General features: G+C 42.6%; 1 protein-coding gene across 1 annotated transcript; it reads left to right on the top strand.

Annotated features, from left to right (window-relative positions):
* The first annotated feature begins 581 nt into the window (after positions 1–581).
* LOC310814065 (DNA (cytosine-5)-methyltransferase 3A-like) lies at positions 582–27,844 on the top strand. Its single transcript, XM_083683318.1, has 23 exons — positions 582–645; positions 2,005–2,197; positions 4,913–5,020; positions 7,513–7,873; positions 10,951–10,997; positions 11,573–11,716; positions 17,228–17,587; positions 17,725–17,883; positions 17,996–18,103; positions 18,583–18,739; positions 18,939–19,085; positions 19,435–19,479; positions 20,064–20,143; positions 20,409–20,521; positions 21,094–21,277; positions 21,430–21,514; positions 22,277–22,422; positions 22,859–22,949; positions 23,120–23,268; positions 23,604–23,689; positions 23,881–23,950; positions 24,231–24,349; positions 24,641–27,844. Exons 2-23 carry the CDS (start codon positions 2,117–2,119, stop codon positions 24,780–24,782), a joined length of 2,982 nt encoding a protein of 993 aa, XP_083539444.1. The 5' UTR covers positions 582–645; positions 2,005–2,116; the 3' UTR covers positions 24,783–27,844.

The following is a 27,844-nucleotide window of genomic DNA, read 5'->3' as shown; positions in this document are numbered from 1 at the left end:
AACTAGATGTGCTACGTTCATTCACTATAGAATATGGAGACACAGTGTTAGATTAGGCACAGATTAGGATTATATCACTGTCAGTACATGGCATCCATCATTACATTTTAGGACTGTGGGGCACACTGTAGGTTCTCATTGTTTTATTTCCATCAAGAGATTATTTAGACCTGGAGAAAGCAGGTGTGCAAACTCTCTGGCCAGTCAATTACATGAATTGGTCAATTAACTATCTGGACCAAAGAGATGAGAAAACGGCCCTACTCACGGCGGCTGCGGCCCTACTCACACCAGGATGTGAATAGTCCCCCGCTCCCCTCTTGTGGATTAACATTTTTACTCACAATTTGTTTTGGCCTAGCTATTATATTATTATATTATAGCTTTTTATATTTCGAAATAGCCATGAATATACAGGTTTTTTGCAGAGAAAACCAATAAAAGGCCATGTTATACTGTTGTTACAACGCTACTACCTTTAGGACCTTGTGGAAACATTGTCAGTCCGCTGGCCCCTGCAGTGTGAGCGGAGCATCTGGAGGAGTGCTGGCCGGCTGGGGAGGTGGAGGACGGGGAGAGAAGAAGAAGGAGGATCCGGGAGCGAGCGAAAACAAAAAGGGTCAGGCCTGGGACTTGGCAAAACGGGTAATGAACACCGTGATTCACTCATTTAAAAGCATAGCCCGTTATCTCATAATCCTCTGAAGGGGTAACCTTTATCGGAGCACAATATGAAAGCCCTCAAAACGGAAGGCACTCGAAGGTGGGGGAAACAGACAGCATTTTTGTGCGTGTGCAGATGTGGTGATTAGACATTGCGATATACACTTGAACTTGATGACCGTGTTTTTAGGAACAGAACGCCGATTGTTACTACAGAATACTCGCGCCACCCGAAAATAACGGGTTTTTATCCCTCAAATGGTTGTGGCCTAGGGGCAGCTACAGCCCATAGCCTGTGTAGACTTCCTTGCAAGGACGTGTAAAACTTTGTCATTTTAAGGCTTCAATAATGACATATGCAGGTGACCGTCAGCCAACGTGTGCACTGTGCACGGGTGATTTCACTAACATGTGGCCCATATCGATATCTTTCAATAGGCTACATGAAAGGTAGTGACAATATGACAAAAAGGCCTATGTGACCCTATAATAACAGTCAGTGTACTTTAAAAAAAGAAAAACATTTAAGATATCATTTTCGATATCAGTTATCAGCGGTTATTTTGCCACGCGGAAAGAACCAAGCATGCATTGATGTCTTGAAACAAGAAATTGAAATTGATAGGGCCCGGCCTACAAAGAATTTCTGAAACGTTGTAATTGTGTATAAATGCTACATTGTGCAGTGCTTGTGCCACAATGTATCAGTGTGTATCTGTGCGCGTGGGTCTGAAAATGTGGCTACACTCAAACCCCGGCGGTTTCCTGAGTGCAATAGTAAAAATGGGGGCAATGACCACCAATAGGACGTTTAAAAACCATATATTACTAACCTTTTGCAAAATAACATATCTCAGAAAAGTATAATGTCAGCCACTAATATTGATACAGCTATAAGTCTATAGAGGATAGCCTCACGTTTAGTTGAGCATGGCCTAGCGAGAGTATGCTACTTTCTGCAATGTTAGTGTGTTTGATTAAAGAGATGATGTAAATGTATTCTGCATTAAGATATGCATGAAAAATAAAGTAAAGTTAACTATTAGCTATTAACTATTAACTATTGTAATCTAGAAGGAACATACTCCATTTCACACTCAAAGCGTACTGTATGTTTAGCAAATCATTTCAAAACAATAAAATTGGTCAGCTGGTGATTGTATAGAATTTTTCCAATACTATTAGCCACTGACTCTGCCTTATCTTAAAGCATGTTCAACGTAATACACAACTAAAATGTCTAATGTATAACTCATTACAATCCTATGTAGTTCAGTTTCTTTGTTAAAGTTGGTTGTGTCGAGGCCTACAGTGTGATTCATGTTGTTCTTAATTTTGCAGGGAAGTAAAAGAAGAAGGATCGGTGGTTCATCTTTTGTTCCTTTGCTTTCATTTTAATTTGAAGGTTCTCTGATTTCTATTGAGAACATCCATAAGACTTACACTCTCAGCGATGCCGTCCAACACTGTTACTACCACCAACACCACATTCAAAAGCTCAGACTACAATTGTGATGCACCTGGAAACAGAATGGTAAGAAACAGCAATGTAAATGACAACATGCTGGTACTGTGTTTTTACGATTTATATTAACCACTTTGAGATCTTATCATTGAATTGTGTTGTGTTAGTGGTTGTTGAATATATTTTACTTGACCGCTGTGTGTGTACTGTACGTGTTGCCAACTCTCATCTGCCAATAGACATTTACATTATATTTACGGCATTTAGCAGACGCCTTTATCCAAAGCGAATAGATAATAGATTATCCAATAGAAATCAACAAAAGTCACCCTATGAAGTTAAACTTTTGTTTTCGTTGAACCTGTTAGCTACAGTACAGTCTTATCAATATTTAACATACTAGGCCTACTATACTATTTGATAGGATTAACACGAAGTACTGTATGTCTTAGCCTAATGTAACTACCTATGTTAAATTATGAATAATTAATTTGGATCCCAGCACTTACATAACCACACTGTGAGCAATTACTACTACTAATTACTACTACTATGTAAATACAGTTGCTAAAGAAATAACAGTGCACATGCATACAATCAACTGAATATATGATGTGACCAATACTTTAGCATCATGACAATGACTTCTCTGATTAAGGCTTATTGTTTAGGGTTGGAGACTCCCACAACCAATCCCCTATCAGTTGAGTTTGTGCTGAATTGATCTGCACCATATACCACCTTGTTAGCTCAGTGCAGTTCAGTTTATTTAAAAGATCTGTCTTTCTGTCACTTCATGTGTGGTGTCCGTCCTGCCTTCTACTTTGGTTGATCAACCCAAAGAGAATACACAAAGAAAATATACCCCTAACCTAAAGATCCTACTGAAAATAGGCGAAGAAACCTCCCAACATGCAGGATGCCTAGAAGTTCAAATGATAATAGCAAAACAAAATATATATATATAGACCAGGTGGTCGTCAAAACCGTCATTGTCGATGGTGAGTCTGAAACATGATAACGTGATCCAGTTTCAGGCAGCATCAGAGATGTGTTCCCAGTCGTAGCTTACCGTACGGCCTGTTGATGAATGCTGTTGGAATGGTGGTTTGTGACGTGGGCGTTGGCTGTTGGAGGCTGAATCAGTGCTGAAACTGCTCTATGTCTGTTTTACTGGGAAATGTGTCCTCCTCTTCCTCCACAGTCTCATTGCACTGCAATGCCCATAGTCCTGTTGCTTGGCAACAGCCATTGCCTTAAATAACCGGCTGCAGACAGAAATAGTGCTTAGATATTGACTGTTATAGGGTTCAATCAAGGCAACAATAAATAGCATTATATGCTTTCTATTGTTTTCAGTAATGTGCGTGATGTGTCTCACTGACAATATTTCAGACGTTTTGCTTTAGGCCCATAGTATACTGTAATGATGTGTCTAAGGAATTGTGTCATCTATGTGAGTGTTCTAGTATTCTGTAATCTACAATTCATTACCCTACACTTGCAGTCATGATTTTGTTATGGTGAAAATGCAAATGGTATTATCCAAGTTCTTAGAGCTGAAACAGGAGAGGGCAGTGCCAATGACCCTGTGGAGGATCAAGACTAACCCATGCATGAAATAGCAGGAGATGAGAAATTACTGTAGAAGAAATAAACTGGGGTGAAACAACAGACTTTGAAAATGGAGTCAGATTATTTATTAATCTGACATTAGGAGATAATGTGAAGAATCTAAAGATTTTACACTCCATACCCCCAAATCACCTCTTATCTCACAACATTGTTGTTTGCTCTGATTCATAACGCCTAGAAAAATGCCAAATCCAGTTCAGCAGGTTCTCCTAGATAATACATCCAGGAAATATTCCATATCTATGTATTGATATTATCTCCCCCACTGTTTTGACTGACAGTGCCTCCTCATTGAGCCTATTGGGGCTTGAGTTTAATACAAACAACTACGGTTCACAGCCATTCAGCAGCAGACACAATTCTACAAAACCCATCAATTGAGGAGTGTCTATTTTGCGTTGAGTAGGACTCGCATAGTACATTGGAAATTTAATAAGAACTGGGTAGCTAACCCACAGTCCCTCCCCAACGGTCAGGAATGAGCTAGCAGTCTCATTTGCATTCTGACATGATGCTGGTAGTCCCATTCAGTCAATATTGAAGCTCAGGGCAACTACATTACTACCATCCTTTTTCCCATCAACCCCAGGGGTTCTTGGTTGGCCGGACAGAGGCCTTTGTTCAAGGGGGAAGACACAGTTTTATTAATCAAAGGGAAATTGCAGGAGGAGAAAATGGGGGCTGCTGAATGTCTTTGTAACTGTGTCAAGAGGGGATCGTCTGTGTAAGGTCAGCTCTGCGGCCGTAGAGCTCTCACTTCACACCGGCTCAAAGGAATGTCATTCAAATTCTATCTGTCTCATTGTCCCCCTCATCCAAAAGAGGCACAGGAAACCTTTTGAGGGTCTCTAAACTGCTCAAGTGCAATTGTGTGGCTGAGATTTTTAACTATTTACAGTAGGATTAATGAATACAGTTTATTCAATACAGGCTGATTTGGCACAACTGATGTGTTACAGTAGACGCAATATTTTGTACCTGTTATGGACTGATGTTGCAATCTGAACAATAGCTATGTGTAATACTCAACTAGCAGCTTTTTCTAATCGTCAAATTGTAGTTTAACTTCTCTTCCACCTGCATGGAATCTTAACCGGTTATATTCATTCATTTGGGGTTTATGACATTGTCTGTGTTGTTGGTTTACAGAGTGAAAGCACAATACTGGACAAGGATCTGGCGACAGAGGAGAAACCAGCCAAAAGTAATGCCATTTGTAAAGTTGGCCGGCCTGGCAGGAAGCGAAAGCAGCTCCCGGTGAGTATTTGATTTCTGAGAAACACTAATGTCGTGAAGGCTCTGTCTCCTACACACTGTGTAGGTTTTTACTTGTAGATATGAAACATTTACCTCAACATTTTCTGTAATAAGCCATTATAAATGCTTATAAATGTTGATAAATGCTGGGATACCCATTTATTCACAGCATGTAAATAACCTACAGTATAAATAGATTTCTAATGATTATTATTATAAAGTTCTACCTATATTTGTGTATGTTTTCCATTTGAGTAAAAGTGTTGTCCAACTAAGCTTACTGTAACCTGTCCTCTGTATACGACCTGCAAATTGTCCAATTAGTCTATATCTAGAATTGGTATTACACTGTGTGCTTACTGCCATTGCAAAAAAAAAAATCAATGTAGACTGTCATTACACCTCAGTGAGTGTTTTCACAGCTGCTAGCACTTGGATAGCAGTAGGGAAACCACATGTGCCAGAGGCTGGAATCAGATAGTTGTCACTGGGATCTTTATTCTCCCAACACTATTGACAGGACTTTAAGTCTTGAGTCAATTATACTCTAAACTGAGTTAATCACCCAAAAGGCTGATGAATCAGGAGAGCTTAGTGGGTCGATCAACACATTGCACGCAACTAGTCTTTAATACTATCTTTATACTTTGCATTATATGATGTATATGGCTTATTTATGGCTTATATGATTTATATGGCTGCTATTATATGGCTTAAAGTGTCTGATTGTTTGATTAGGAGTAAATATGTTGTGGTTGTCTGCTAATGCTGTTGTTTTTGCACCCTTTTGGTATTCCTCTGGTGTTGTGATTGTTAACACCATGGGATGGCTGAGTTGGTCTGTGATTTGGCTTGGCCTCTCCCTGCCTGCCTCCCTGTCTGTGTTGACTGACTCTCGTCTCTGACCTCTGGCAGGGGCCAGTTGTGGGTCACTGGGTCACTTAAGCTGTTGCATAATGCTATGTTGCTGTCAGAGTCAGATGGTGGCGTTTCTCAGTCTGGCACAGTCTCTCTCTTCTCTCTCTGTCTCTCACTCTCTGTTTTTTTACTCTCTCTCTGTCTCTCACTCTCTTCAGAATGAATTATGTTTGATATGAAGAATGTCTCTTGGCTTGAATATTTCAGATGAATAGCTTAAATAAACAAATAGCAGTTTGTTTTTAGTTGTTCTACTCACAGTATTATTTGGCCTGGAATTCCCTGGAAACAAACAGTAATTTGTCTGACATGAATTAATCTTGTCATCAGACATTGTCTGACATTAATTAACAATGTTTCCAGATATTGTATGTTTCTAACTAAAATGTTACACCTGTCTGATTGAAACCGAGACTACAGCAATGGTGTGATCAATGTTGACAGGGGGATCTCACAAGACATGCTCCACTTTCAGCCGTGACCTAGTAGTCGAATTGTTTCCGAAACAGTTTTTAACACTATTTTTAGGCATGAGTTGAGACACTGTCGAGGCAACCCCTCCCCTCTCTCACATTTTTTCTACTTCAAACATTTGGAATGGAGACAAATTTTTCTAGGTCACTAAGGAGAGCTGTAGATCTTTTGATCGATATGAAAACACATGTGAAGAATGTCTATGTGTTTTATGTCCAGCATTTATGTTTTATACCAAAAGACTTGCCTTAATTTAACTGTTGATAGTGCGGTTTAATCATTCACAGATAAACTTGTGATTGGTTGAAAGGTGATTGGTTGGTGGGTGGTTATCTGTTATGTTGGAACAGAGTAAATACTACTCTTCTTTCCACAATGAAATGGTTTAGAGTAGCGAGTTCCACGTCAATGAAGTAACTAAGCAAGAAGAGCAAAATTCCTTGGACAAACAGCCAACATTCTTTTCATATTTCTACGCTGCTGTAATTGGGGGGGGGGGTGGAGACTATACAAACGAGGTACAGCCCAACGCATGAACAACTTTCATGGTTTCAGTAACCCTTTCATTGTCAACGATAAGACAATCAGCATCACATTTTACAGTAGTATTGACTCAAGTGTTGAACTACAATGGCAATAGGAAGGAGGCAGGGGAGGACCGTGGCCAATTTAAACATGGAATTCAAATATTACATTTAGCTTCAGATTAGACTCAAACAACGTCTGATACAGTAGATCTTCTGAACAAAAAGTCAAGATTAGGTGCCACAGTTGTGAAATAGAGGTAACAAAAAACGCTCATGTTTACTTCCAAGAGGCTTAATCTTCAATCCGGTTATGTATGGATAGAGAGATATTATCTTTACACTGGCAGTGAGTGTATGACATCTTTGTAGGACTAACTCAAATAGCCTCGCCACGAGATCTGATATAAGAAATACTGACACATTTTGTGTCCCACAAAGTGTACTGCAATACATCAAATTCAATTTTGGCATAACTGCTGACAGCAAAGGCACTAATGTATTTAGTCATCGTCGTATCAAACATGTAATCTTTGGCAGCGACATAAGCATCTGAATCTCTCCCGTCCCCTGCAGGTGGAGGGCTGCGGCTCCTCTCTGATAGAGAGTGGTGTGGGCGGGGGCAACAGCCGCGCCGCCGGGGTGGAGAGACCGTCGGTTGCGCAGGTCCACAATGGAGACGCAGGCAGGCACGGAGACAGGACCACTGACGCCCGCTGCCCCAAGCAGGAGAGGAAGGCTCTGGAGAACGGCATCCCCGGAGAGCCTGCCTGCAGCAAGGCAGACGACAGCCCCCCGGGTCAGAGCCTGAGCCCCTCTCTGGAAAACGGCTTCCTACTCAGGCGGGGCCAGCAGGACTCCCAGAAGGACAAAGAGGAGACGCTGATGACCCCACGCAAGAAACGAGGGAGGCGGAAACTGGAGCGCCCAACAAAATGTGAGTTCTGCTCCTCTTGCTTCATTCTTGGTTTTTTTTCACTGCCTTGTCTCGCGGAACCGAAGGCCAGTGTCAGTTGAAAATCCACTTTGAATTCTCAATGAATGTTCAAGGTTTATCATTGAAGTGGGCATTTAGGTTTGATTTCCAGTTGTTGTAGTTGGGATGAATTTGACACAACAGGGTAGAGAATATCAAGTGATTGTTGATAAACAAAAGATACACACACATACAGTAGTGGTGGGGGGGGGGGCTGTAGCAGAGGACTGAGAATCCTGCTGACACAGTTTTTTGTTGGTCTGGAGATGAACTATATCAATTAGCCCCGGCCTCCCTCGTGGTCACCCCTCTGTATGTGTGCGTGTGTGTGTGTGCCTTGTGTGTGTGCGTGTGTGTGTGCGTCTCTCTCTCTCTCTCTCTCTCTCTCTCTCTCTCTCTCTCTCCACTGCCTCGGAGGGACAGGCTGTGACCTTGATGAGGAGTGCAGTAAATAAAGCTTGGATAGAGCCAGCCGTCTCCTGGCAACGTGCCCCTGTTGGTGCCGAGCTGCAGGGAGACAGCAGGTCTCTGTTGTGGCCGCTTCTTCATCAGGGGCTCGCCAGGTGGATGGCACGGCGCCCAGGAGCACTTACATACTGAGTCTGCACTCTATATTCACCTGATCCACACATACAGTACTGTACAGTACAAGGGAGTGCTGGTGGAGGCAGAAATCGGAGGATGGGCTCATTGTAATGCATGCGATGGAATGAGGAATGATATCAAACACGCAGGCATAACAATGAGCCCGTCCTCCGATTTCTATCTCCGCTAGCCACTGTTGCTACAGTACAGTACGCACAGCGATCAGCCGTGATCACTCTAAATGAACCCTGTACAGACAGGTCCCGCTCTAGATTGACCTCATCCACTCTCTAGATTTAGCCAAGCTGTGTTGAACATCAAATCTGGGCGAACGTCACAGGGATTCTATTTTGTTTGCGTGTGCTTGGGTATTGTCATACAGCACAGTCATACATGCACGGTAGGGAATGGTCCCGTCGCTAATTCAGTTTGATGAGATTCTACATGAATACAATTCATCTCGGAGAGAGGAGATTAACTGATGGCAGCGTGGCGGATCGATAGCAGGCTGCGCGGGGTTTCTGCCATCCATCTGGAAGGGCACAGGAAGGATCTGAGCTCAGAGTGGAGTGGAACTGAGCGGTAGGAATACGAGAGCTGGAACGCACTCAAACTGGCGAGGTATACTCTCTGTGGGCAACGCTAGCCAAATCTCCTCACAAACCCAATGACCTTGGCAGCCACTACGTAAAGTAACCCCCCCCCCCCCACACATATACACACTGCCTCAATGATTGGTAATGTAGTCACTTATTCCCGTTGAGGAAGGGGAGCGAGATGGATGGAAAAAGAGAGAGAGAGAGAGAGAGAGAGAGAGAGATACAAATGGGACAATCTTGAAGAAGTTGTCTCGAGACTTAGTTATTGTTTGGATGGGTCTGTAGAGTACTTCAGCGACAGCCCAGGGCGGTTAGGGCAGAAAACATACTACCAAAAGTTATCTCTGGTCTCTTAGCACTCAAGTGATGTAATGTCGCTGGATGAAACAACTCTTTCCACACTGTGTTTGCTTTGGCTGGTCCACGTTGTTTTAGGGTCGGACAATGTGGTTGTATACTTTTCAGTGTCATCAAGTTCATGCGGTCATAAAAAAAACTTGCTTCTATTTTCAATGGACACTGAAAGTTCTCAGATTAAAATAGTGCACTGTTGTTATGCATGTATGAGTAACTTCATCAACTGCTTCTTGCGTCCTTATCTCTCAGGCTATTGCTGCTGTGGATAAAAGAGTTTTCGTGAATCATGAATCGTGAATCATGAGTGCCCTTCTAGTGTTTCAGCTGGGTTACATCCATGCTCCTTGGCTAACCTCTGCCTGCTCCGCTGAGCACAGGAAAACAATGCTGTTTAGGAATGAATAACATGCCTCTGTTGTTATAGAACTCAGGAACGTAAATCAATGCCAAGTTAATGGAAAACCCAGTTTCCGAAGTTTTAGTTTACTACAGACTATTTATGTGAGGGAGGGAACATGGCACATTTTGGTAGAGGCTGAAATGTAGCCTAATTTTGTTGTGCAGTATTTACATAAAGTTTGACAGCTTGTACTCTTACGTTACACCACATGCAGTGTGATTTCATGGCCAGGTATGTTGAGGTCTAGGGGCCACATTTTCTGTCCACAAAACAGCCCTAGCATTGCTCTCAATGTGCATGCAATAGCCTAACTGTTTTTCTCCTCTTGAAAAGTTGCAGACGACAAATGGTACAGCAGGGGATTGATTTGAGATGTTTGTGTTGAGATTTACCTGTTTGAACTTTGATATTCTTTCACAACATCAAAATCAGTTGCAGATGATCTGAATTAAAGGGCCATTTCGTATTTTTCGTTGCATAGCTTGATTCTATTGAGTTTGTGGAGACTGGACCAGACCTGAAGTCACACAAGAGAAGCAGTATGTTGTTGTTTTTTCTGCTTAGCGTCAAGGGGGTGGGAGGAGCCATGCCTAATAGCAACCAGCTGTGGCTCTCCTGAAGGGGGGATATAAGGTCACGAGTGTGACGTGTGCCAAAGTAAACCTGGCCTCTCTCCACACTCATCCTGGCCCTGGCAGTCTCCCCCAACCCTCTCCTGTTGCATCAACTCCTCTCCTTCTCCAATCCCTCATCTTGCTCTCTCTACCCGACTGACCTAGCACCTGGAGTGTCAGATTCTCTATGGTTCTCTCTGGGTTTGAGTAATGGAATAGACCTATGTTTGTCTCAATGCACATCTGTAGCTGGGTTAAGCCTGACCAACCAGGATGTGGTGTTGCGTGGTTCACTGGTGGAGGAGGAGATGCAAGGGAGAGGCACGTCTTCTTCAGGGGTCATGGGGTGCAAACAAGACTGCAGACGACTGATATCTGGTGCTAGGTGACAAAGGCTATTGTGACTAGCTGCAGCTACGCTCTTATTAATTAATGATTCAGGTCATCCATTGCCCTTGTATCACTGTCTCTGTCTCTCTGTAGATGTGGAGCAGAAGGAGGAGGACAGCGGTGATGCAGTCAAGAATGAGGTAAGAGTTCTGATTCTGCTGTGTCATCTCAATCACCTCTTCAGTGGTTCTTCTACCCCCTTTACCCTCACCTCTGGTACCCCCTACCAGCTTGACGATGGGTACTAGAGCAAGTGTTGTTGTGTGGTATATGTTTACAATGCCATGCATTTTGACTTATGAAAGAAATGGTACCTGATGGTGTATATAGATTTGAAATATCAAATACACTTGGTGTTGACGTGGAAGGTCCTTGCGGTAGCAGACGGTGATTTGTTGATGAGACGGTAGCGGTTGCCAGGGCTCTGGATAGACATGTGAAAAGATAGTTCTGCTCCTTGCCTGTTTGACCAATCACACATCGCCTGCACCGGGCTGCCGTTCCATGTGTGAGTCATCCTCTCTTTTCGGAGTAAACCCCCTCCCCCCCAAACAAGAGACCAAACTAATGCCACTCTAGCCAGCTAGCCAGCAGTTTCAGCAATGATGAAACTATATGCTTCCTCCTCTGACAATCATACAAAAAACATCCTAGCGGAATAAAAACTAAAATAGTTGATTTTTTTTTTGGTGTTCTTTTTCATCCCTTTAAACAGGGAGCTCGAGGGAGGCTCCGTGGGGGAGTGGGCGAAGTCAGCCTTCGTCAGAGGCCCATGCCCAGAGTAACCTTCCAGGCCGGTGACCCTTATTACATTAGCAAGAGGACCAGGGAGGAGTGGCTGGCCAAGTGGAAGATGGAGGTGAGTACATCAGCTCGCCACTGTCTCAGGGGACTACAGATAGGGCTGGAGGCCATGTCTCTGACTGACAGACCACTGGGATGCCATGGAGCCATTGGGCCAGAGCTGTCAGGTTAAGAATAGATCCCAGTAGGGCATTCACAGCCAAGTGTATTTGATGAGTCATTTGATATCTCGTGAAGGTACCATTTATTTCATTGGCTTTGTAGGGTGTTTGCTGAGTTTGCTTTTGTTGTTCTTTGTACTTTGAGATCTGTTGATATGTGATGGATGACAACCACTACAGTAATTCTTGTTCACTCTTGCTCTCTCTCTCTTTACTGCCTGGATTTGGATCCCACTATACAGACGTCATAGTCGAGTTTTTCAGCAGTTAGAGTTTAATTGAACCACCGCCTGAATACAAACTGTCGAGGGAAACAAACAAAGTCATGTATCTGCAATATCAATACCAATAGGCAAGATGTACAGTTGTCACACCTACTTCAACATTGTTTATATTACAGACACGTTTACACTCCTATTTCTTGAGACGCTCATGAAATTATGCCTCAGTCTCTAGAGTGTAACTACACAGAATTCCTTACTAACCCAATGCGACATACTGTGTAGCTTATTCAAGCTCTGATTTCATTTTGGATCATTAATAACCGTTTCTAAAACAACGTGCCATAAATCCTCATAAATGTACAATTTCCCTTCCCTCGCTCCTTAGTCATGTCAGATATTACCCCTGGTAGTAATGTGATGTAGTGAGAGTTTCAGTGTTACATAATGAGCTGTGTCCATGGAAACAAGATGGGGCCTACCATTTCAGCTCCTACCCCCACCCCCTCAGCTCTCCATTGGACCAGGCTTGGGGAGAAGCCATAAAAGTGTCTGGAGGGTGGAAGTATTGCCAAATTAGCAGGACATGCTGGGGTCTGGCGAGTGAAACGTCGTAAAATACTAGGGAAACAGGCGGATCACATTTTCCAAATAGAGACTGATTTTCTCAAAGTAGAGTGCTTTGGAATCATAAGATGGGGCATTGCCATATGAAAGCATGTGCAGAAAAAAAGTCAACTTTATAGTCATTCAGCTCATTAGATATTTTTTTTAAATCCAATTTGCACAAGGATCGATTTGTCTTGGCATTGTAGCTCTATGCTGAGGACTTAAAAGTGGACATTAAGCTGGTTGATTCAGTTTCTCTGCCAGAGGGCTTCAGCTCTGGCATGCTGGTGGAGCTGTCTGAGGAGTCGTGGTGTCTGAAAGGGTTAGTTTAAAGAGGAATGAGACCCTGCTTTCTTCCGCTTTCTTTCTCAGAGAGTGGGGATCACTCTCTTTTTATGTGCCTTGTGTTACAGTGGACTTCTCTCTCCCACCCCCATTCTTTTCCTGACCCCTCCCCCAGCTATGGAAATGAACTCTGTGCTATGGATATGAGGGTGAAGATGAGGTTTGCAGCAAATTTCCAGCCCTGCTTGCAAGACAGCCTCTTGGCTCACAGCCAACATTTTGCAAGTCCTCTCTAGCCAACCAGAATTCCTGTCGGCAATCACCTGACCCTGAATTCCCAGACAAAGAAATGTTCATGCTTTCTTTTTTTTTGAGCGATCTCTTCTACCCCAGGAGTGGGGGGTAAAAAATTGAAGCCCCAGATTGGATTATAAGTGTCGTGTGTTGGCGTGTATGGGTATGTGCACTGCATTATTTGTTTGATAACACAGTGGATTGTGTGCATGTCTGATTAGCCTGCTTACAGCGAGGGGAATATGCTGACTTCAGGTATTTCCAGGAGAGTCGTTACGAACCATCTGCTCTGCACAGCTTAAAGGGAAACCGTCTCTTTAAAAAAGAAAGTGAGAGCTGGCATTTGCAGAAGTGCTGAGAAAAAGTAGCTTGCATGAAAAAAGTTTTTTTTAGACAAGATGTGATGTGATCCCACGGGGTGATGGCGCAGAAACTATTTCCTGTGTTACTGCAGTGACAAGACATACTCCTGTGCATATTAGAACACTTGTACACATCAAAAAATGTTTATTTTTTTAATTTAATTTTTTTTTAAGAATAGCCACATGATTACTCATTACATTTTACACACATGTTCACACATCCACAGTAGATTTATATGCACTGTGCATAATGGAATCATTATTATTAATTATATATTTAAACTTTTATTGCAGCTGATAAGTTTTGATTTGAAAGATTGAGCAACTGCTGAACTGGGAGAAATTTCACGAGGCCTGAAACTCCTGCAGTGTTAGTGGTGGTGTTCCAAACACACCAGAATCACACTCTTGTCACCATCTGTACCTTGTTTTCTCTGAAATTGTGTATGGAAGTTTTCTTTTGACCAATTATCACTTACCTTATAGTCTACTGTAGTGTACATTCATTAAATGGAATTTCTTTATAATATAAACAAACTGACTTTTCTTAGTCAGTTAAACAAGCTCCTTGGGGAACTGTTTTAACAATGCCACTTGTGGATTCATTGTGAACTATTTATGTATTCAAGACTGACCCTGTAATATTCCTAATTATCTCTTAAAAGGACATAACACAATGAGGACCAGATGGTGTCTTTTTTAGTGTGACCCCCCCAGGCTACTAATGAAATACACAGCCTTTGTGGGGGAAAGTTGCTAAGATCAGGCTAATGAATGCAATTGTCACATTGCTACACATTGGTCTGTTGTAATCTGCATCTTAAGGAATTTTAGGGTTAATTTTTCTTCTTGAAAGGGGGATGCTTTCTCAGGATCTCGCAGTTCATGATCTGATGAGCCTTCCAGTGTGTTTACTGGAGGTGTATATTGTTTTCTGAATACAAATCCATTCTGGCCCTAAAAGGAATACATATTTATAATTTAGGGCAGAATTCAGCCCAGATGGGATAATGTACCCACCCCTCAGTGTGGTTCTCGCTTGTTGAGTGAGAGAGACTATGAAGAGGTCAACCTCCATGGGATTCCTTAATAGTTCAAAAACATACTGTGCAGTGGCCTACTGTCATTTTCATGATTATTATAATGTTTAAGCATAGCCCTGTACCAAATAAAACTGACCACTTTCTCAGATTTATGATTATTATAATGTTTAAGCATAGCCCTGTACCAAATAAAACTGACCACTTACTCAGATTTAGCACAATGAGATGTTCATTTCCATGTAAATGCGCTCAGATATTTCATATATATATATTTCATAATCATATTGTATTTGTATTATCAAATATTTGTCATTTTACCCATCAATACTTCAAAGTGAGTCAAACTCCTTGTAAACAATGAACCAGATGGAGATATTCTGTAGCTTTGCAAAATATTTGCAATATAGACATAGTAACAAATATTGTTGGTTGAGATGCAATGACCATGAAATCATCTACTCTGTCTGGCTTGAGGACAACCATGACTGTACAGTGACAGACTTGTGTGTGAATGAGCAATGAGCATTCAACAGATTGTACTTAGTTTATGCTAATGGTTATTCAATTTTCTTTAAAAACAAAGCCATACACATCTAGATATACAGCACATGTACATTGCTATCTTTTGAAAATCCAACAGACACTTCACGTGTTGCAGTTCTTATTCCCTCAAGATGCACTCCATCATCCTGAGTGCCCTCAGGGTATCATGGTGTTCAGGATTCTAAAGACAGATTATCCCCTATTGTGTCCTCAACATGTCTCTACAGTCAGAGCACTGGAGGACCTGCATTCTCCCCATTTCACCAACCCATACCACAATCACATCAGGTGCAGTTAATAGGAAAATTAATGTCATCCGTGATAATATTTTGTCTGTGTCGAAGGAATGTTTGGCATGTGTGAACTACACAAGGTATAATTTAACTAGTGAATACGTATTTGCCTATGTGATGTTATTTTTGCCATGCATGGTGTCATTTTTGGTGGTTATCTCTGACCCGGCATACGTGCTGGTATTTCTGAAGTTGTCAATGGCAGGCGTGTGTAAATGATAAAGACCGCATTGTCTCTCCAGTGCCTCCTTCCCCTTTTTTTTCCTCCTCTGGATCTAGAGAGCTTGGCTTGCTGGTGTAGCTGCACTCACACTGTGAGGCCCCCAAAAGGGGGCATTTACAACTGGGAAAAGGGCCAGAGACAAATATCTGGTTCTTATAGCCACTGTACTCTCTCCTCCCCCACCAGCTTTTTCAGAGTCAGTTTTCCATTGATTCTTAGGATAAATAACTTGCTCGCTGTACCCCTGGAGAGAGGGTTACTCCCCAAAATGGCCACCACTGTACATTAGGAGTCTACTTTTATAAATATTCCCCTTACTTGATTACTAACAGAGAACGTCACACAGGATGGCCTTTTCATTTGACAAAACGAAACAAACTGAACTCAGCTTTTTCTTCCATACGTATCAACAGTTGCATCTGTGACAGGTTGATTGTAGCATTGTACAGACTGCTCAAGGGACAAAGCTCGATTCCGTGAGCGTAAATCCATTATAGTCTCGCACATTATACAACTTCCATTAGATCACTGATTTACTAAAGAAAAGGTTTGAACAAGTCCCTTTTTCAAACATCCAAGCAGACACACGCTGCTGTCTCATGATCATTCTCTGACTCCACTCCTCTCTGTGTTGGAGCCAAAAGGCCTAACACATATGGCCCAGGGCTTTGAACCAGCCATTTCTACTGTACAGATATTTATAAACTAGAGCAGAGCCTCTTGATTGAAGACCACATGTTTCTGCTCTGCACTGTCGTAGCCCCTCCCCCCCCCATGCTGTCTGACGCTCTTCCCCAGGCCCTACTGTATGGACGCACAGCAAGACAGGGCTTAGGGGTTGTTCCCGGCCCTCTCCCTTTCCCTCTCATTCTCCCCCTCCACACACACACAGTCAGCCCGTGGTTCATGCGTGTGAGAGAAACCTGAGAAAGATTTTGGACCAGAACGATGGAATGAGTGCAGCTGTAAAGGAGATTCTGTGTGTTTATGTGTGTTTATATATGTGTGCGTGTGTGAGTCTGTGTGTGTGTGTGTGTGCGTGTGTGCGTGCGTGCCTGCCTGCTATAGAGAGAAAATATAGAGAGATAGAGAGACTACAGGATGAGTGCAGCTGTTAGGGATTTACTGTGAGAGGCTTAGGTCACGGCTGGGCCTCGTCCTCTGTGATTGACCTAATGGTTCAGTGTCAGGTACCACAAACTCAGTGAACTCTAAAGCCCTTCATGCTGTACGCTACAGTACATATACATTATGCGGTAGCAGATTGGTGAAGCGGTCGGACACTCAGGGTGAAAATTATGTTTACACAGGTTTAAGAATTTCTAGAATCTAGAATGACTTTGTTCTTTGGCAGCACTGGTTCATATTTCCTAGTAAGGTAGAATCATTGTCTTGGGACTATTGTCTTCGTATCATTGAGGTTTTGTTTCCGTCTTCCTTCCATTGATACGTTTAACCTGCTGATCTCGTTACCAGAATGCAGCGTCTCCACCACATCTGACACCTCCCCTGTCCTTTGGCTGTGTTTTCAGGCAGAGAAAAAGGCCATACTGGTGTCAGTGATGAATACAATGGACGACCATGAGGAGGTGGAGACAGAGCCCCAGAAAGAGGAGTCAGTAATCGCACGCCCCCAGCCCCCTCAGAAACAGCAACAACAGTCAAAACAACAACACCAACAACACCACCACCACCACCACCAACAACAACAACAACAACAACAACAAAAGTCGCAACAACAGCAGCCTCCACCGCCACAGCCGCAGCAGCAGCAACAACAGCAACCCACTGACCCCGCCTCTCCCACAGTGGCCACCACCCCTGAGCCAGTCGCCATTGGAGGAGAAGACAAGACATCCCCCAAGTCTGCAGACACTGAGCCTGAGTACGAGGTAAAGACACGCAGGGTCAAGGAGACGTTTTAGATTTAGCATTGAACATCTTCACCACCTTTACATGTACACAGGTCTGCGAGGTGGATGTGTTGACTGTCATTGTTGTTGTTGTTGTTGTTGTTGTGGTTGTGTAGGATGGCCGTGGCTTTGGCATCGGAGAGCTGGTGTGGGGGAAGCTGCGGGGTTTCTCCTGGTGGCCCGGTCGCATTGTGTCCTGGTGGGTGACTGGACGGAGCCGGGCCGCCGAAGGCACCAGATGGGTCATGTGGTTCGGCGACGGTAAATTCTCAGTGGTGAGTGTGACAATAACACAATGATAAACAACACCCCTGCCTACGCCACGACTAAACAACAACAACAACAACAACAATGACATATTGCTCTGTTTCTACTATTGCCGTGCAGGTCTGTGTAGAGAAACTGCTGTCTTTGAGTTCCTTCATAAACGCCTTTCACCAGCCAACCTACAACAAGCAGCCCATGTACAAGAAAGCCATTTTTGAGGTGCTTCAGGTAAGTGTTGGGGATCATATTTCATACGTAACCCTAACCCTAGGCCGTGAGTAGCAAACATGTTTTCCATGTCCAACCCTGTTGAAACAAACCACTATCATGATGAAAACATAATGTGTGTCTTATGGATTGATATTGCGGTGCGGAGTGGAGTTCTTTTGATTGTAATCAATCTTGTGAAGATGTACAGACTTGTGAAGATGTGCAGTCAATAATAAGAACAGCTTAATGGGGTGGCCCTCATTCAAATGTACGCTGGTGAAAATCTAAGTCATTAAGATGTCCATCCAGTCAGCTCAAAGATCCTGACAGTCAGCACCCTGTGAAGCTCACTGCTGAGAGACAGCTAGTACACGAAAATCTCTGGAATGTCTCTGACCCGCAGCAGAGGAGGCCTGCGCTGTAGTGACAGGGTGCTGATCACACCTGCCAGCACTGGCACACAAACTGACGCTAACACTGGACTTGTCCCCCGGTAGATGGCAAGCACCAGGGCAGGCAAAGCCTTCCAGGCCGGCCCAGAGACTGATGAGACGGAGACTTCCAAATCAGTGGACATGCAGAACAAGCAGATGATTGAGTGGGCTATGACAGGCTTCCAGCCCACCGGGCCCAAGGGCTTAGAGCCACCTGAAGGCAAGTGACGCTTAGGAGGAATGTTCACTGTAAAGAATATGATACACCTGTGATACACCTCCTGTGAAATGTAGGCCTAAACACTTGGCAATGTCTACTTCTGTGAGAATGTCAAAATCACCAACCACAAAGGAAAACCAAAACTCTAAAGTGTGAAATAACTTCAGTTTCTCACGGTCTGATATCTTCTGCCCATCAGAGGAGCGCAATCCATATAAGGAGGTTTACCCTGAGATGTGGGTGGAGACTGAGGCAGCAGCCTATACACCTCCACTGGCCAAAAAGCCTCGCAAAAGCACAGCAGAGAAACCCAAGGTCAAGGATATCATTGACGAGGGGACAAGAGGTAATGTGCCTGGTTTATTCACGACCCCTATATCCCCCCCCTGAAGCAGGACTCAGTGGAGCAGTATAATATAGAGTAGGTGCTTTGAGACGTAGTGGCTAGGAAATGGACCAGGAGTCACAGGGGAGGGACATCCAGTTCTCGTAAAAGAGATTAGATCTTATGAATTGACTAAACCACCTTGACTCTCAATACATATTGTTTACAGACAGAACAAAGCTCTTGTTAGAGCTCTTGCTCTATATATATTATTCAATATTTCAAAAGATAATTGAGTAGAGGGGTGTGTATGATGTCAACATCCATTATCTTCATCTGAAACCTTGTTGTTCCTCTTTTGTGTCTTCAGAGCGACTTGTTTATGAAGTGAGACAGAAGTGCAGAAGCATAGAGGGTAAGTGGTGTGTGTGTGTGTGTGTGTGTGTGTGTGTGTGTGTGTGTGTGTGTGTGTGTGTGTGTGTGTGTGTGTGTGATGTGATGTGTCCTCTGACTCTCTTCTCTGTGTACTCTGTCAGCCTGCAGTGCTAGAGTGCCTCTCAAGGGATGATGATGGTGATCACATAGACAGCTGCATTACACTTGTCCTTGTGTTGACGGCTAGAACTGTGAACGCTGCACAGTGTTATCAAATGATACAAGTAAATAATACATCAATGAAAAAAGACATCCTAGTTGTCTCTGTTACCAACGTGTCAGTCCTTAAAACGTTATTGGCCTCTACTGATGAAGTGTACCTTCCCCTCACAGCTGTTCAAATATGCGTATTGAATCAAAGGCTCTGTGGCCTCTATGCGGGTGTGTGCTTTAGGCTTACCTAGCACTGATATGTTTTGTCTTTCTACAAAGCGTAAACAAATAAAATGTAGTACTGTATTTCTGAAGTGGGTAGAGTGTCGCGCCTCACATTCATGCTGTCATTTCTGTATGCAAAGCCACACCTCCACTCAAACCCTCACCTCTCTCTGCCTTTCTGCTCAGATATCTGCATCTCCTGTGGAAGTTTGAATGTTTCCATAGAACACCCACTGTTCGCTGGGGGAATGTGCCAAAGCTGTAAGGTAAGCAAGCATGGAGCCAGGGCTAGTTCATCTCTGGGCGCTTTTCTAATAAAACACTCAGTAAATAAAACAAATAGGTTAATTGCAATAATTACAGAATTACAGTACTACCGAGAGAAATACTACCGTATAGGCGTTAACGACAAGTAATAACATCTCAAGGACAAACACTAGAAACACTCAAAGTGTTTTTATGTGAGTCAATGATATTTTAGTGTTCACATATGAGAGCTGTTCTTCCCCTGATTGTTTTGTTTTGTTGCAGAACTGCTTTCTAGAATGTGCATATCAGTATGATGACGATGGCTACCAGTCGTACTGCACTATCTGTTGTGGGGGCCGAGAGGTACTCATGTGTGGGAACAACAACTGCTGCAGGTGAGTGTTGTCTGGACATACTGTAGTGTTTGTATGTATGTATGTAGGTATGTATGCATATATATATATATACAGTATGTATGTGTATATATTTTTACATTTATGGCATTTAGCAGACGCCTTTATCCAAAGCGACTTACAACAAATACATTTGTTTAAGTAAGTGAATCATCTATCTATCAGTCATCATAAGAAAGAGTAATCTATGGTAGGACCAGGGGCTATTGGCAGTCGCAATGCTAATGCTGGTTTTCAGCAAAACTATATATATATATATACAGTGCCCTGAGTAAGTAATGGGACAGTGAAGCCAATATGTACCCTGAGTAAGTAATGGAAAAGTGAAGCCAATATGTACACAAATACCATGAAATACAGGATGAGAATCTCTACTTTAACCTCATAGTAAACATTTGAAAATGTGTTTCTGTGTATTTCCAGTGTATCTCTGTGACTGTACACGTGTGACTGTTCCTCTGTGTGTTAGTTAGCGTGTGCTGCGGGAGGTTTTATTTGTTGAGTCGTATTCGTTTGTAGCTGTACAATAACACACCATTTCCTCTTTTGGGCAGGTGTTTCTGTGTGGAGTGTGTGGACCTCCTAGTGGGACCAGGCGCGGCGCAGGCAGCTATAAAAGAGGACCCCTGGAACTGCTACATGTGTGGGCAGAAGGGCATGTTCGGTCTGCTGGAGCGCCGTGTGGACTGGCCCTGCCGTCTACAGCACTTCTTCGCTAACAATCATGACCAAGATTTTGTGAGTACACAGGACCAGTGTCTTTCTCTCTATCTCAGTATTGTGTGTGTGTGTGTCAACAGCTAACTCCATGCCAGTGGAGTCAGTGGAGTGTGACAAGAGACGAATGCTAAGCCGGAATTTGTCGTCTTGTATCTTGTGTTGTTTCGCAGGAACCACCAAAGCTTTACCCTCCAGTCGTGGCAGAGAAGAGACAACCCATTCGTGTCTTGTCACTGTTTGACGGCATAGCAACAGGTTAGACGGGGATCACTTCCCAACACACGAAACTCTCTCTGCCTCTGTCTGCACAAAACGTTCTGTCTGTCTCGGATTACGCTCGGGCTGCCCCTTCCCCCCTTCCCCCCTTCCTCATGATTACATTCACAATACTGTCTATTGTAGAGTAGCACTCTAACACAACATGCTGTAATGTCTCCAGGTTGAAACATCTGAAACATGAACTACTTGATCCCTGTGCTACAGGATGTGTTGTGTTCTTTATGCCACTCACTGTCCAATAGGCCTTTTGCATTTGGTCCACTTAAGCCTTCTACACAGTATGGGGCCAACCCGAGCTATGCCAGGCCGTATTCCGGGCGGCACGGTATAGAACAGCTTGCTTTCTTTTTACATTGCCCGTTACAGCCCTGTTAGGGCACGAGCTGAAGTAAAACATTATGCATTACCACCACCGAGTGTACAGGAGTTGGTGGGCAACGTCACGATTTTGTAGATGTTGCCTGACTGTCAGCATGGGTACAAGCGGGCTGACAGCAGATATGTTGCGGGGCCAGCTGAGCACACTTTTAACCACCCCAACTGTGCGGAAAAATGTAACGTGAAAGGAAAACACCTGTGCTAGCACAGTACGGCTTGGTACAGCCCCATAGTCTGAAAACGGCTTTATAAAGCCACTGTAGGTGCTGATGATTAACCACACTTTGTCATGTCAGGCCAGAGGTAAAGCCTTCAGTGTTGAGTCACATCATGACCAGTTGACCTTTGACCCCTGTGCAGGGCTGCTGGTGCTGAAGGACTTAGGCATCCAGGTGGAGCGCTACATAGCCTCCGAGGTGTGTGATGACTCCATCACAGTAGGCATCGTACGGCATCAAGGTCGCATCATGTATGTGGGTGACGTGAGGAATGTCACACGCAAACATGTGAGTATATGACATGACATACATACACCTAGATAGATACCACTAGATACCACTAAACCACTTCATCTGTCTTTTGATCTAGTTTTAATCGTGTTGCCATCCTCCTCTCTCTTACTCTTTTTGGTGCTCTCTCTCTCTCTCTCTCTCTCTCTCTCTCTCTCTCTCACTCTCTCTCTCTCTCTCTCTCTCTCTCTCTCTCTCTCTCTCTCACTCTCTCTCTCTCTCTCTCTTTCTCTCTCTCTCTCTCTCTCTCTCTCTCTTTCTCTCTCTCTCTCTCTCTCTCTCTCTCTCACTCTCTCTCTCTCTCTTTCTCTCTCTCTCTCTCTCTCTCTCTCTCTCTCTCTCTCTCACTCTCTCACTCTCTCTCTCTCTCTCTCTCTCACTCTCTCACTCTCTCTCTCTCTCTCTCTTACTCTGTCTCTTTCTCTCTGTACAGATACATGAGTGGGGTCCATTTGACTTAGTCATTGGTGGAAGCCCCTGTAATGACCTCTCCATCGTCAACCCTGCTAGGAAAGGTCTTTACGGTACGTCCTAACACTTTACACTTGTGTTCTGTGACGAGCAGGTTTGTTCACTACATATTTTTTTTTTTTTTTAAATTTTAAATACAAATGTTGAATACACTAGTAGTAGATCTACTAGTACTTTTTCACATTGTGGTCAGTAAATGACTCTTACTGTCTCTCTCCTGTAGAGGGCACTGGTCGCCTGTTCTTTGAGTTCTTCAGGCTGCTCCACGAGGCGCGGCCTAAAGAGGGCGACGCGCGCCCCTTCTTCTGGCTCTTTGAGAACGTGGTGGCCATGGGAGTCAGTGACAAGAGGGACATCTCTCGCTTTTTAGAGGTCTGCTCTATTACTGGGATTAATACCTCTCCTCCCCCATCTCTCTCTTCCACTTGGAATAGAGTCATATGAGAATAAAGTAGAATCAATCACTCGTGTTCATAGGAAACCATTCAAATATGTTGTAATGTAATTACTGGATTATGAACGCCACCTTGTGGTACAAATTCGCAATACATGTTGTCGATACAGTGGCCATGGTGAACAGTGGAAGCTGTTGATTTAAAGATATTCATTGATCATTGATTCAGAGTCACCTGACACACTGCTCCACTTGTGTCCATCTCTGTCCCTCTCACACCATTGTGACTGTGTCATGCCTTTCCTCCTATCAGTGCAACCCAGTGATGATCGATGCCAAGGAGGTGTCGGCTGCCCACCGCGCCCGCTACTTCTGGGGTAACCTTCCTGGCATGAACAGGTTGGTGAGAGAACGGTGAGGGAAGCTAGAATGCTACAGCTTGTATCCTGAGCAAACGGGAAGCAGACCAACACCAGAACAAAGATTCCATTCACATGTCATTCCACACGCTGTAGTCCACTGCATATCGACAGGTCTCCCTCCCCCTTTTTGTATTATTTTCACGTGATTTCCTCTCTTTTCTCCTGCAGACCGTTGTCGGCCATGTGCAATGACAGACTGGACCTCCAGGACTGTTTGGAACACGGTAGAACAGCCAAGGTGTGTGTGTGTGTATGTGTGTGTGTCACTGATGTTTGGTTGTGCGGATGTGTTTATTTGATTCTTGCTCTTCTTTCTTGTCCAATTTTATAGAATGACTTCACATAATTCATTTGTGCACGAACAAAGATGGCCACTGTGGTCTGAGATGATAAATGCTGCATATTCTTCTTCTTCTTCTTCTTCTTCTTCTTCTTCTTCGTTTTCTTCTTCTTCTTCGTTTTCTTCGTCTTCTTCTTCTTCTTCTTCTTCTTCTTCTTCTTCTTATTCTTATTCTCAGTTTGGCAAAGTGAGGACCATCACCACTCGGTCTAATTCTATCAAGCAGGGCAAAGACCAGCACTTCCCCGTCTTCATGAGTGAGAAGGAGGACATACTCTGGTGCACTGAGATGGAGAGGTATGGAAACACACATCAATAGCGTGATTATACCTCTTTATTAGGTATTGTGTATTAGTTTCCTTCAGGGTGGGTATTTTCACAGGATTATAAGAACAGTTATTATGATATCTGTGTGTATGATCTTAAATCAACCTTCTGAGGAAAAAAACTCTTGATTATTGCACCTTTAAACGTCTAACTCTTAAAGATGTCTTTCTCTATCTGTCTTGTCTGTCTGTCTGCCTGTCTGTCTGCCTGTCTGTCTGTCTGTGTCTGTCTGCTGCTCTGGCTGTCTGGTGGCTGCGATAGGGTCTTTGGCTTCCCTGTCCATTACACAGACGTGTCCAACATGAGCCGGCTGGCCAGGCAAAGGCTTCTGGGAAGGTCATGGAGCGTCCCAGTCATCCGCCACTTGTTTGCACCACTCAAAGAATACTTTGCCTGTGTTTAGACAATGAGAAGACTTGCTCGAAAAAAACATTACACAAATATAACTGATGTTGTAACTAGAAACAAGAACCTTGAGTGGAACATCAACGTAGATATTTCACATTATTTCTTGTATTTGAAATGTAATTCTTATTCTATTTAATTTTATATGTCATTTTACCTTTTAGCAGTGTTATCCAGTATTTTTTTAATTGATTTATTTGTGCAAGCTATACTTGAGACAAGGCTTTCTTCTGAAGGCACTGAAAAAGAAAATATGATCTGTGCGATTTCTAAAAGACTGGGATTGAATGGTAAATATCTGATAGATACTAGTGGTTCTAAGATGCATACTGTATGTGGCTGTGTGAGCATGAATTGTGATTGGCCAATACCTGAGGTGGGTTATGAATCCCACCAATCGTGTAGCCGTGTTCCATGTCATCAGCTACTGAGCTTCGCAGAGTTAGGTGAGAAAGGCAATTTTCTTCAGTGTCAAGAGAGCTGTGTCTTAATGAATCCAAAACACCAGATCACATATACCTCTTTGTTTACAGTTTATACTCGCAACTGAAGGTAATAAAGGTACTACTGTAATATGGTTACAATACCATGGTGCTCCAAGATGATGGAAAACATCACAGTCCATGTGGCACTACAATTCAGACAAGATGGAAACCCAAAACCATTGCCCTGGAAAGGTTTTTTCAGTGTCATGTTTTCACACTTTTGAGTAAGTTATGTGCTATTTCAATGACTTAAATGTGGCAAAAAGAAGGAGTGTTTGACATTAGACTGCAGAATATGCCATATCCTCTTTTCCATGTTTTACAGCTTTTATAAAATATTCTACTGGTGCTTTCCAATCTATAGCCTTGCTATACTCAGGCCCATTGCCTGTGTCTGCACAAACAGAAAATGAAGCTAGCCGCATGGGCAGTGATGTTTTCTGTCATTCCAAAAACAAACTTGTGATCAAAGTCCGTGGTGAACTACTTTTTTCTAAGTTTCATCCTGACTAATGTCATTACTGTATAACTGTAAGTGGGCATGACGGTAGGAGGGAGGGGGATCCGGTCTGGCATATCCATAGCCAAGTAGACCCCCTCACCTTTGACCCTTGCAAGCTTAATACTGTCAGGTGCAACTCTTCAACAATATGGTGCGGCTTCACAATGTTCTTCTACCTTTTTATAGCAATTTTGTGCTGTTTTACCAACATTATAAAGCACTTTTATATGTATACTTACTTTTTTTTTTTCTTTGGTATTTTGAAAAATCTTCTTGGTTCTTGTGAATTGTTTTTGTTTGTTTTATGATGTGAACTGTTCTACCCTCGTGTAATACTTTTTGTATACAGTAGGGCTGTGCCAATAGAAGTGAAAGAATGGATTTTTAGGAATATGTGAAATCCATGTATCCGACTCAATGTACAGTAGATGGATTGAAATGTATCATTGTTCCCCCTTCCATATTGTCTTCAGTTTTTAAGCAGTGATACGGTATGTCAGTCTCCAGATTTAAAGAATGTGTCTATTTCTATTAAGATTGTAGGATTTAAAACAGAGTTAAGGAACTATGTTATGTGTCTGTACTTGCTTCCCAAATGAGAAACTCTAATTTCTGAGAGTTGTTCCCATGTAAACCCCAAATAGTTATAGTAAGACAAATTCAAACATTTATAATCCAAACTTGGATTGCATTCCAAATGTTAAATTCTCTTGATTGTAACCTTGATTCAGAATATGGAGGATTTAGGCAGGAGTTTGTCAGAACTAAAAACTGGCACGGCAGTTGGCAAGAAATTGTCTGTACTCAAATAACAAAGGTGGTGGTGGAAATAACAGCAATTATGACCTGTATATTTAAGAATGATTACTTAATTTCAGAAATTTAATTTCATATATAATTAAGTTCTTAAGTGACCTTATTGCCACCATTTAGTCCACCCCTGCACTGGATTGATGTAAATCCCTGTGCTTTATGATATTTTGACCATATGTTAATTTCCCCTCCTTATAGTAATTACCTAAATTTTTGTACATTTTGTACATAGAGTTTTCCTGTTGCTGTTTTCAATTTGTTTTTATCTTTTTTTAATTACGTATGAGATGTACAAATATAATTCTTTGCTAATATATATCATGGAATTAGAAAAGCTTAGATGAAAAAAATGAAATCAAGTAATTGATCAATTTGAATAAGCTATGAAGCAGTAGCGGTCGGGAGACTCCAAGTCTGCCTTTTAGTACTGTTAAACAGTTTTTTTTAATGTTTTGAGTGACAAGTGAATTCAGATGAAATTTGTCAAGTGATCTTAATGGTAGCCTAATGACAGCTTTAAGATGGACAGTCTCCACTTCACTGCACAGCCCTACCTAGTGTTGTTTTTGCTTTTGTTTCTTTTATAAAAACTATAAAGAGGGATTGTAGGTGTTTCTGACGGTGCTAAACATTTTATCTAATCAAGAAAAATATATTTGTTTTTGGAAGAGAAATAAACTTGTCTTGACAATGACTGTTTTTAAGTTCCTTGTAGTAATGGAAAAGCACTATTATTTCACTCTCTCATATGAATATATTAACAAAGGCATTTTAACTTTGTACTTGAAAAAATAATGGTAATACATAATGAAAGGTTTCCTATATTGTTTTAGACTAGAAATTGCTGTAGTTGGTGCTTATCTGTGGGAAAATCATGTACTCATAATGGGAAATAACAAAAAAACATTACAGTAATACCTTTTACTGTAGCATAATGTATGCTTAATACCTGGCTGCATTGCTTCTTAATCCTACATTCCATGCCGTAATATTCTCCATGTCTGTTTTCAATTGTCTTTGATTGATGCTTTGTTATTATTGGCAACAACATGACATTTCACTGTTCGGACAGGTCAGCTCTATATTTAAGAAATACTGTTGACGCTCTGTGTGACTTATTTTGTGTCATAATTGTTTATGGCCTATATGCCCTTTTTAAGACCAGTGCGTGCAGCAAATGTAGCAGTCATTCTCCACCCTTACCCCATACTTATGTTTAGTGCTCAGAGAGAAGAAAAAGGCTCCTTATGTACTTGTGCT

This window comes from Argentina silus, assembly GCF_951799395.1.
Source record: "Argentina silus genome assembly, chromosome: 13".
NCBI classification, from domain to species: domain Eukaryota; kingdom Metazoa; phylum Chordata; class Actinopteri; order Argentiniformes; family Argentinidae; genus Argentina; species Argentina silus.
The sequence above is the reverse complement of the archived record's forward strand: the minus strand, read 5'-3'. Positions and strand labels throughout refer to the sequence as shown.

Coding starts and splice junctions, on each gene's coding strand:
- LOC310814065 (XM_083683318.1), top strand. CDS start 2,117: ATGCCGTCCAACACTGTTACTACCACCAACACCACATTCAAAAGCTCA. Junction 17,588..17,724: donor ACACTGAGCCTGAGTACGAG/GTAAAGACACGC, acceptor GTGGTTGTGTAG/GATGGCCGTGGCTTTGGCAT. Junction 24,350..24,640: donor TGGTGCACTGAGATGGAGAG/GTATGGAAACAC, acceptor TGGCTGCGATAG/GGTCTTTGGCTTCCCTGTCC.